The following is an 11,911-nucleotide window of genomic DNA, read 5'->3' on the forward strand; positions in this document are numbered from 1 at the left end:
GCTATTCTGCAGCTGCAGCATGGTAAACGTTGGAATGAACAATTAAACATTAAGAGTCAAGGAATCTATGATGTATTTTTAGTTTTCGGTCAGRGGTGCCCCTAAAGCTTATCTCTAGCCTTCCATCTATTGCAGGTCATGATACTATAATCCCCTTGAGTCCCTGTAGTGCTGTGCTCCACCAGCAGCATTATGGATAGTGTGGAGGAAGACACCCAAAGCCTTGAGCAGATGAAGCCCATTAGCACAGGTTGCTTCAGTTTTAATAGGTCAAAGTGATGTCAGCTGGGCAACAGTCCAACATTTTTACAYGTCAGGCCCTTTGCCTTGAAGAAACTGATCGGGGATCAGTAGTGCACTCTAAAAGGGGCTGCTTACTTTATATACTTTTTGACTTGCAGGTTCAGCATAATTAGCTGCTAATCTTACTCTTGAGTCTCCTGTGTCTCTGCCACACTACATCCCATATGCTTCTCTCTCATTCTACCTCCTTCCTTCCAGATATCAGCTACACGTTTCTCCCCTCCAGTAGCATTTGGGTTGATTTTGGTTTTAGGTAACTTAAGTGCACAAAACAAAACTGCTTCCAAAAGGAGATGACAGATGTGCTCCACCAGCTTCACCAGTTCTTTCATTCTGCTGTTTCATTCAGCAGTGCCTGATGCAGCACTGGGATCAATACCCGGCTGTTAATGGCTGCACAGGCAAGCAGAACCCCAACCTTCCCCAAAATTAGGTASCTTTGCTATGCTTCTTACCAGCCTTTCCTACTACGAATGCACCACTTGAGAAGGCATCATCCCCTGCTCCAGGAACAGCACGCCCACTAAATTGCAATCGTACTAGGAAATTCTTACTCTAGAGTACCCACTACATCCAAGAGAGTCTCAAATCTACTTGGTTGCCTCTAGACTTTATTTCCTTCTCATCCTAAGRGCCAGAAAATGCAAGGTTAGAGAAGGAGAGCACAAGTATAAGGCTAGATCACAGCTGGAAACATAATGCCCTGATGGGAACAAATGTAATTTGGAATTCCCTCAGGAAACAAAGAATTGTTCTCAGCTATCCTTTGTACAGGGAGGTAAAAGACTAAATGCTGAGAAGTGTGTTCAATAAAAATACTCTCAAATACTTTGATACAGCTGGAATTACCTACAAGCTGTGCAGACTGTAGCACTGTCACTGAACCCTGCTGACAACCCCCCCACTTCCAGCCATCCTATGCCAGCAATGCTCTCCCCAGGACCCACATTAAGATATCCCCGGGGCCCACCTAAAGATATTAACAGCAATTCATCTCACAGAAGCCTAGTGCTAACCTTAGCTCATGGTAGTGGTSAATTCTGCCTTCTCACCCTACCTCTGCTCTGCACGAATGGGCTCTTACTAGGCTTCAACTATTTTCATAGTAAACATTTTGGGAAAAGCTTTCCTACGCCCTCTGCTGGTTTTCCAAAGCAGCCATTTTTCCCTGAGTATTACAACTCTTCCTTTAAAACTAGTAGGTTCTCATACCTCTCTTCCATTTTCTTTTGACTAAACTGCAGCAAGATACATAGGACAGAATCATGGGTGCAAATTATACCAATTACATCCTTCTGCCTCCCTGTCACCTATGTGCAAAATAACGACAAATTTTCATGTTTTCTTGCATTTTTTCTGAATTAGACTGTTCAGGGAATTCAGGCAAGCCCCATCTTCTCATAAGCAACAGGCTTCTTTGAGCAAGCATGCACAGTTCCAGGAGTTCCCTTTGGTTCCCGTTCACGAAGAGGAGAGCAGCAAACTCCACGCACCTTCAGCCTTAACCTTATGGCTACAAAGTAACTTGTCAATGGATCATGTCCTTGCATTTCTGCCTTCACTGTCAAGAATCCTTAAATACTTACCATTAAGATTTTAGCAATTGTACTAGGTTATGCCCAAGACTCTTCCAGAACAATTCCTTAGTTCTTTAATGTAAGTTTTGTATATTCCATGACTGTTCTGCAAAAGCTCAAGGCTGACTACTGCTCTGATGCTCGCTGGTGACTCATTCTGGTATTCAAAGCCAGTTTGGCAGGTTTCAGGATTCAGGTTACTAAGTCTTGATCCTTCAATTTCTGCATTTTTGTGGCATTTTATTTTGCCCTATGAGTAAAGACAATCTAATTTATCCATAAACATAAGACCTTTTGATAGTAACCTGTAACTTCAAAGAAAAATATTTGAGCAGTTCCCAATGGCCAGATGATGAGACTTGTCAAATGCAAGCAGGGAAAACCCTCAGTACTAGAAATCCATTCCATAATCACAAGCTGGGCCAGGTCATGACTGTARTAAGGGATATGGTGTCTAAAGACTGACACAGCTTGAGTCACAGAGCTGAGACCAGGTGTCTTACCTCTAACTCTGTGAGTGAATAACCCAGAATGAACCCTCTACAATAAATTCAAACGGACACTAGATCCCACAAGGGATATACAATGGCAGGAACTCTACCTTGTCAGGAAAAAGGAGGCACTCATGCATCAAACTTTAGTTTAAGGTTTTGGATGTGAAAACAGCCTTTCTTGAAAATTGTCTCTGCTTCAATTGTCTTGAATGTGCACCTTTAAAAAATGGATTAGCCAGTTTATTTACTAGATGTGGTGTCAAATCTGTAGCCTCCATTACTAAACAAGCTCCTTCTTCTCAGTAAGCACAGTAACTGTGAAAAAACTGTGAAAAAACTGTGATAAAAAGTGAAAAAACTTCCAAGGCAAGAGACTTACTAAAAAAAACAAAAACCACTAATAGGCAGAACACCACARACAAACCCCACACAGCATRYACCTCCACTGTGAAATAATAACTTYCCTAAGAGTCCCACAAATACACTACTCTCTCAGATGTGCTGACATGGCAATTCTTTTTCTGCTTGCAGGGAGACTAGAGAACTACTTCAAGGGGTCAGAGGACATTGTTAATAGACGGTCTCTCCCTACATTCTTAGTGGTAACATGCACACATAATTCACAAGAAAGGAAGAAAACTTGTATTAAAATCATACCAGTGAAAGCCACAACTCGGGAACCCAGAGCAATCCCAAATGCTGAAGTGTAACTTGGCTGTAGCCAGCTGCTTWCACAATGAACTGACAGGCCTGGAAMGAGCCATGTYCCTGTGGGATGCAGTCAGTGTCAGGCACACAACTCGGAGCATCGTGAGCCAGCCCACAACTCTGTCACTAAATGCCCACTCCTAACAGGAAGGTCAGAACTGGTAAAGTCATGGAAACTTTTAACATCTACACSAGAAAGATCAACACAGTGCTGCTACCTTTTTAACATGCAGGTGTTCTCTGCACCAGCCTGCAACAGTTCACCTGTTTAAGTGGGAGAGCCTGCCTGTTCTAGCCAATACATGTCTTGGGTCACTGCAAGATGATAACCAAACACCAGTATTTACTGGAAACAACACAAGTTGTCATCCACAGTATCTTTGGAGCTTTAAACAGGAAATCCAAAATTTTGATTGACATTCCTCTAAATGTTAGGATAATTTTGAGCAGTTTTCAAGAAATGAAAACTCATTAAATTTAATGTACAACACCTACAATGCAAATTACTAATCCAGGCCTGAGATGGAGCATTATGCAAGTACAGTTGGCTTCTGAGGACAGTATTAATCCTGCAGCTATGTTTTCCATCAGTGAATTTTTTCAAACAATGATCACTTAACCTTCCATGAATCTGCTCTCAAATTTTCACCTCAATAGTGCCAGAYAGAACTCCAAAACACCCAGGTAACAAGTCTAGCACCACAAGTGAAAACATTCGATACACTCCCTCTAAGGCATTTGGATCTAGGATCTTCTCATGGCCTCAACCAGTCTGTAGCACTGGAAGCTGAAGATGTTCATGGCAGTGTCAACTTCCCCCAGAAAAGGGCTGCACAAAGATGGGCAGTAAAACTATGCATGTACCTTCAGTCATAGCYATTACCACTTTGCCACACATTCCACTGAAGGTATTTTATTTTTAAGTTAGGCCAACCATTATTTCAGAAGAGATAAGTTCCCTGCCATTCTTCTTACACAGGAGGGCACACCAGCAAACACATCAGCATTTGATAGGTACCGAGTCCATTTTAATAAGTGAATCCACAACCCAGAAGCCATTAAATCCTCCTTCCCATAACCAGTTGTAYGCAGCTCTCTTGGGAACTCAGAATCTGACTTGCATCCGGAAATGCATCTGCTTTGTAGCRTTGTTGCTCATTCCTGTCTTGAGCATCCATTTTGACTTCATCCTCTGCAGGTACTGCATGTCCCGCTGCTGAACAGAGATGGCCCCTGCAGGGAGAGAAGGAAGAGATCAGTGTCTGTAGCCTTACTTACCACTTGTATGCAAACCAGCTGATCTGCCCACGTACTTCAGCAGTTACCTATAGGTTTTCCTTCCCATACTGGCACTCTGCTCTCCACTTTTCTCTGGGGAAAGGCCACTTCCCTCAACAAAYACCCATGACTGTGATTAAGGCAAAACGTTTTGCATTGCAAGCGTGATCCTTGTATTTTAAAAGTGGATATAGATGACACCACTGTTCCCCAACCGGCAAAGTATTCTGTCAAAGCATTACTTACATTATTAAATACCAAGAGCAGTTGTTTGGACAGACAGAAACCAAGAATCTTAGGAAATCACCAAATACAACAAACATGCATGCTAATGGAACAAAAAGCTTGCACAGAAGCTGCACTGGATTTTAGACACAAACTTCCTATAACTTCTTCTGCTTGAATGTCAAGAATTCAAAGGAACTGAGTGGATGAAAAATTACTGCATAAAACCCCACATGTAAAGCAAAGTCGACCTCTGGAATTGTAGAGTGATGACATCCCAGAGCCTCCTCCTCCACAAACCCCTCYTGCTGTCACTCACCTGCCTGCCCGGTCCAGCCCAAGGCTCGGTACCGCCGCAGCACCCGACCCACGGCTTTCTTGTTCTTCGCAACAGTCACGGCACTTGTCGCACCAAASCGCTGCTTGTAGTACCTCATCAAGGAACGGTGACCCACCCTCGCACCTGTTCATAGAAGTGGACATCTTATTATCCATCATGAAACAGCCTCTGAAATGGAGTACTCAAGCACATTGTGAAAACCGTGGAAAACCCCTATGCTGAGAAATGCTTCTAAAGGGTCCAGAACCTTAAGAGTGTTATGTTATTCTGTAGGAACTGCTTGATGAAAACACACAAAATGTGCTGCTGTTCAAGAGGGCCTTAGTTGAGATAACAGACAGTTATCAGAAAATAAAATTTTAATTAGTGGAATGAGCAGGGAGGCAATGCTGTTTCAAGTAAACAGTGAAGCCACTTSCTGACATTCAGGAAAACCTGTGTAACTCAAGAGTTGGCAGCACTTTTCAGAATGAAAGGCCTGAGGCCTCCTCAAAAAAAAATCAAACAACAAAAAAGCAAGTTAGAGTGTCAAATGCTGACCTAGAGAAAGGCAATTTAAATAAATGAATTTACTGAACTAGTTGASTGAATTTGGTAGGAGCTGGTTCTATACAAAAAAATTCCTACACTAGATAACCTAAGTTATAGCCTCTCCAAGCTTCACTAAAACAAGATATGGCAACTCTTGGAGTATACCATGAGAGTCAATAATGAAAAGATAAAATGTGCAAAGGAACCCCCTGCCCCAGTCCACAGATCCATCAATGCTGAAGCTGAACTACTTGCCAGTGAAAATAATGAAATGTGACRACATAACCCCAAAAATACTTAAAGGTAAAATTACCTTCTCCCTTCCCAATGGAAAACACAGCAATGGTCTATGCTGCAGGCACTGGCTGCACACATGGGAAGTGCAAATTAAGTATGTTCCAACACAAACCCAGTGCCTACCTGAAGGAAGGATCAGCTCCATGGTGTCATCATCATAATCCAAGTCTTTCTCTGCCAGGCACTTTCCAGGACCCTCCACATCTTCCCCATCCTCATGATCAGGGTAACTGCTCCTGTGAAAGAGCAGCAGTACATGGTTTATACACAAGAGAGCAGGCACAGCTACCCAGACCCACTCTACCAAAGGAACTAGCACGCACAGCTACAGCAAGGCACAAACGTTGTCACATTTCACCTGCCTTGGTTTGGGAGTTCCTCTGAGCAGCACCCAGCCCTGAAGAGAGCCTGGAGACAAGAACCCCTTCCCTCTACCCTGTTCGCAACCCAGCACGGTTCTGCTGCTGCACACTTAGCAGTGACTTAGGGCGAAAAGCAGTCATGAAGCAGCYCATGGGTTCTGCACAGCTACTGAATGAGAGTTCACAGAAGATCCAATAAGCCCACCAGTCACCATAATACAAAATATTTCTGACCAAAATGAACACAGCTGAAGGTAAGTTACAGGAAGTTCAACAGGAGGCCTCTAAATCACAGCARTCCTGTTAACTCCAGCTACACACCAAAAATTACGTTAAGAAATTCACAGTAGGTACTAAGTCCACATCTGCCCCAAAGGTAAGAGGTGACAGTGGTGCCCTTTTATAGCTTTTGCTTGGGCACCGAAATCTAAATTCTGTAACAGCAAACATACAAACAAAATACATTTTTTGTGAATTTCAAAATGTAGGACAGGTAATAGTAGTCAGATTAGAAGAGAACTGATCATGTTACCTTTATCTAGAAAAGTGGTGAACCAGCAATGTAAAATAAACATCAGAATAAACAAAATAAACAGAAACAAGACTAAATTTTAAGAATTAATTATAGTTTTGGAACTGTACTTTTGTCTGTCCCCATCTGTGTCCCATTCAAAGAGAAGAGTCCTCACCTAAAATCATAGAAATCTGCATATTCCAGGGCAGCATCTCCATCTGTGAAGAGTTTGCAGTGGCTTTTATCCTTCATGTGAGCCTGGACCGCTCCCGTAGAGTAGAAGGATTTCCCCTTTTCATTGCACCAGATGCAGATTTTCCCAATGCCAACTTTCTCTCCTGCAGGAAACAGTGTCACTTCTRTTGGTCTGAACAAAATCTCCCTAGTCAGTAATTAACAATTCTGCAACAAAGCCTTCCCAGCTTGCAGGCAGAGACAGCGAAAAGGAGCCTCAAGCCCTTCATTTCCAGGAAAGCCATGCTGTTCCTATGCCTCGACTGACCAGCCCCATCAGGCACATGTCCGTGCATTTAAAGATTTCTTGTGACAAGGTATGGATCATTCAGTATTCTCAGTAACAAATTTTGCACTTCCAATACRTTTTTCTTCCAATCTGATACACAAAAATTATTTTATTCTCACCATTATTTTTAGACTTGAAGGAAGATACATTTTTTCCTAGCTTTTAGCTCTCTCACAAGTATTGTAAACTAAGGAGAAAATACTTGTGACTCACTAGTAGGATAACACAGCTCATACGCACACTTTAGCAACACAACTTTGTCCCAAATTTCATGTTATCTGAACAACTTTCTCAACATGAGTAAACTATATGAGACCTAAAGGGCACACAATCACATGTGCTCAGCCAAATTTTCTCTTTCTCCCTGGAAAGCCTGTGGTCCTGCTCATGATCAAAATACTGAACTAGACAGCACTCAGATAAAAAAAAAAAAAAAAGCAACCCAAACCAAAACATTTGGTGTCACACCCAAACAAAAACCAACACTATCAGAATATAATTATCCTGATGAAAAATTAAAGAACATTTAGTCATACCAAGGTACTTGATTAGTCCTTCGAGATCCACAAGGTATTCTATATCTGGAATAAAGAAGCTGTGGATTTTGGTCATATGCTTTATATTTTTTGTGAGAGATCTTGAGTGATGGGGACAGAACAAGCAGTCTGTGACTGGAATGGCCCCAACAGCAGGAGTGCTTTCAGCCTCTGCCTGTTGTTCGTCCTCCTTTTCTTCTTCCACACTTTCCATTTCTTCATCAGAGCCAATGTCKTCATTAGAATCCATATCTTCCCAGTCTTTTAAAGGAAGTTTAAAAAGAAAAGATTATTGTATATGATTGCTTTTCCCAAGCAAATCAAGTCCCAGTTAAGTTAGAGAAAGCCATCACAGAAAATATTGCATTTTCTTTTCTTACAGCTTAGTGCCACACAGTCACTTACAGGTGCAAGAATTTACCACTGCCAGTCAAACAAGTTTCTTTTGAAGATGCACAGCAAAGCACAAGGTAGCTCACAAAAATGATGGCAGATCTAATACYTTCCCCTCTCCATTTTTGCAACTACTAACACTTCACTGCTGCTTCCAGGCCTTAAATTTAATTCACCACAGCACAAGAACACAAGCATGGCTCACTGAAAACAAGAAACTCTGACAGCATCAGGAAAATACTAATTTCCAGCAGTGAAGGAAAATACACTCCTGTTCACCAACTTAAAAGGAAAATTAACATTCAGAAACCTGCCGAGATTTTCGCAACACAATTTATGACTAACACATTAATACTAGACAGGTACAAGTTGGCTGCTTCTTTAGGTGTTAAGAGGTATGTTCAGAGGTAAATATTTCTTATGCAGAACAGATTCCCTGAATTTTCAAGAGCACAAAACTGCTGGAACAGATGCAGTAATGTGACACAGTGCTTTCAGAAGCTGGAATGAGGTTCCACTTCATTCATACCTGTCCCCTTGCTTCAGCTCAATTGGCCAATTCAACTGCTCCCATAGATGTGTTTGGAACTGCACTGTCAAATACAGCATTGAAAGCACGCAGGTTAAAAATAACCCTTTTCTGGAAATTCTGAAGCTCTGATCTTTTCAGTTGTCTGCTTTCCAGGCTGAACTCCAACACAGAGCTGTATTCAAAGGAACAGGCCTCTGGGGTGGCCACTTTTAAACTGATTTTATTGSAAATATCAACATGCTGAGAAGTAATGCCACACAGTCAGGCTGAAGAGCAGACTTTCTCCTCTGGTGTTGGTGAGCAGAGGGAAACAAAACAACCACACTGCACCTCCCTTCAACAGATCAGAAAATGAGTTGGGACAATAGCAAATGATCATTTGGATCATCCAGTCATGAACTGGATTTTTGTTCATTTTTCAGAAGTAGTTTTAGGGTAACCTGTTACATTAGACTTATTTAAAGGAAACTTCCTTTGAATCTTTATGTTGGAAATAGTGCTAATACTAGTGAATATTTATATTCAACCTTAACAAGCATTAGTGSCTATCTGCAAGCTGAACAGCTGGCAGTTCAGACAGTAAAAAAGTCCTTGACAGCCAACACGGGCTGTCCGGGTTCCAAACCTTAATTCCTTTGATAAACTGAAAACTGAATTAACAGCCAGACCTTTCATAATGGAAAATGATGCACTACTAAAGAAGGAGGAAGCTTTTGCACAATCCATAGCTTACCCCATGCTATCTCCTGTCAGTGTGTTTACTGCCTTACCTTCTTCATTATCCTCTTCTTCCTCTGCTTGYTGCTTGGCCAGCTTCCTTGCTTGCTGTTCAAACCACAGCAACCGTGGAGGTATTTCTGGTCGTTCTCTGCTCTGTGACAAGCTGGCACTTTCCCTGGAAACTGGAGAGCCACTTGCATTACTAGGAGGTAGAGGTGTCTTCTTTGGAGATGAAGATGGCTGGGCTCTGATGACTTGCTGAATAGCTGTGTTCATTTCATCTTTGTTTACACTCTCTGGGGCCAGCCCCTTTTCCAGGTTCTTCTCATTTAATATTTTTACCTTCTCACTAACAGCTTGAACAGCTTTCTTCTCCAGCTCCAGGTGCTTCTTGGACTTCAGGTGATTCTCGTAGGCATTGAAGGTGGAGAACCTCTTGCTGCACACTGTGCAGTAAGTGGCAGTGATTTTGTTCTGTTCCTCTGCTACTGCTCTCTGTGCCAGGACTCTCTCTTGGAAATTCTCAGCAGTGACWGGAGGCATGTCAGCAACTTTACGCTTCAGGTTGTATCTGTGCCAGTCGGTTTTGTAGTGGGCACGCTGAATGTCACCATCCTTGAAAGCCACACGGCAAGTGATGCAAGTGTAGGTAGCCATTACTAGAAAGAGAGAGAAAATAAAACCATGCTACAACTGCAGAGCACTGACCTGTCACTGATGCTGTTCTTTCCAAATCCATACATTTCCTTCCTTCTCAGTGCTTAATGAAACTTAGCTTTTCTTTTAAAACAAAATTGATGTGATCTCTTGAATGCTCCAAAAGCAAAGAGAAAAAAAAACATGATCTGGAGCCCACGGAAACCACCCTCATCTCTTAACTGATTTAGAAAAACTATGGCTTTATCTGGAAAAAAAAACCAACTAATACATTAGGATGAGGGGGGTCTGAAAGCAGGTAGAGGAAGAACAGCCCCTCCCTGAAGGTACTAACAGGGAGAAGTAGTGGCAGAAATCATAAACATGTAGAGTCAAAACACATGTTACAAAATGCTCTTTCCCTGAAACCACTGGGCTCCTTATTTACTACTGCTTGTGCTATCTGCAGTGCTACAGTGACAGGGGGATGCAGAAAATAAAGGGCATTATATTTTACTGTTAGTACTATAAACATCCACTCAGTGTAACAGGTGCTTTTTGCRTTTTAGAGAAAAAAGTTTTCACTGCTCCCTGAGGGATCCCGAGTACTCCCAGACRCATTCCCCTGCTACCTGCCTGTCCCTGTCCCTCCCCCATCCCAAGCACCAATCTTGCTGCCATAAACCACTGACGCAGAGCCGCGCTGGCTGTGAGTTACCAACCCCCCGCAGCAACCTGAGGCAAAACAGTGTTCTGGTCCATGACGGGCAGACRAAAGCTACACGTTACATTAACCATTTAAAAACACCCAACCTCCTCCCCTTCCCCCCACGTAAAAGAAGGCAGTGTTGCCTTGAAAGRYCAGTTTTTAATAATGACACAGACAMGGTTAAGGGGATMAAAAGGGTTTTACCTCGGTATTTGGGATCYCAGGTGCACAACTTGATGGCAGAATGCACACCCATGTACAGCACGGGTACAAGTTTTATAGGTTTCAGGAATTAGCATATCTATCTAGGATTCCCCAATAAGAAACTTAACAAATGCAGTAATGTCCCCCTATTCTAATGAGTCCCCCCCCAGATGAGGCCAGAGCCCAGTTTACACAAGATGTTCTGGAGAGAAGGCTTCACCCAAGGCTGGAGCCTCGGGTTTAAGATAGCACAGGGAACACTGACTCCTCAGGATGTTTGGTCTCTGCCCTGCAGAACTCCTAAACTAAGCTGGAATATCAAGCTTCAGGAATTACAAACATGTGGGCTAAGGGGTACAGGCGGATGCATAGAGGGTACAGAAAGCGTACAAAGGAAAAGCAAAAATCATCAGGCATCAGCAGCTCAGAAGACGTGTGTAAGTAATAGAAACTAAAGCCATAAACCTTCACCTCTGACCACGTCTGCATGGACACGTGTTTAAACGCAAACTGCATGAATCAGAGAAGGCCCCGGCAGAATCCCGTGTAGTTACACAACACCTCCCCATGACCCGCCTGCATTTCCCCATCCCGCTTTAAGGCACAGGACCCGATTCGTACCTTGCGTGGGGGTCAGAGAAAGGAACCCCCAGGCGCTCACAAGCTCGCAGCACAGCCAAGCCCTTCCGGACAAGTCGCGATCTCCCCTGAGGCTCCTTATTAAGGCTGATTTTTAGCTGCCTTCGGTTGAATTTAAACTGAGCACAAGGCAGATGTTTATTACATGGACAACAAAAATCAATCCGGGCAAAACCTATAAATAAATAAACAAACAGGTATTAAATAAAACAAGAGATAAGACGGGGGCGCGGGCGGCAGCCGGGAGCCTCCAGGCCAAACGTGGCCCAGGCCGGGCTCACAGGAAACCTCCGCCCCAAGGGCCTGCAGCCGGTTCGGCCGGAACGCACCGCCTCCCGCCTGCCCCGCCACTCGAGCCGAGGCGAGCCGGGCGGGGCGGAACCGAGCCGA

At 43.2% G+C, this 11,911-nt stretch overlaps 1 protein-coding gene across 1 annotated transcript; it reads right to left on the reverse strand.

Annotated features, from left to right (window-relative positions):
* Nucleotides 1-3,975: 3,975 nt before the first annotated feature.
* On the reverse strand, nucleotides 3,976-11,837 carry ZNF622 (zinc finger protein 622). Its single transcript, XM_057390384.1, has 7 exons — nucleotides 11,504-11,837; nucleotides 9,384-9,992; nucleotides 7,689-7,949; nucleotides 6,805-6,967; nucleotides 5,877-5,989; nucleotides 4,905-5,048; nucleotides 3,976-4,315 (listed from the first exon to the last, which is right to left on the reverse strand). The coding sequence occupies exons 2-7, from the start codon at nucleotides 9,988-9,990 to the stop codon at nucleotides 4,188-4,190; spliced, it is 1,416 nt and encodes a 471-aa protein (XP_057246367.1). The 5' UTR covers nucleotides 9,991-9,992; nucleotides 11,504-11,837; the 3' UTR covers nucleotides 3,976-4,187.
* Nucleotides 11,838-11,911: the final 74 nt, after the last annotated feature.

This window comes from Malurus melanocephalus, unplaced genomic scaffold (assembly GCF_030028575.1).
Source record: "Malurus melanocephalus ecotype Western Australia unplaced genomic scaffold, MMel_1.1 scaffold_25, whole genome shotgun sequence".
Lineage (NCBI taxonomy): Eukaryota > Metazoa > Chordata > Aves > Passeriformes > Maluridae > Malurus > Malurus melanocephalus.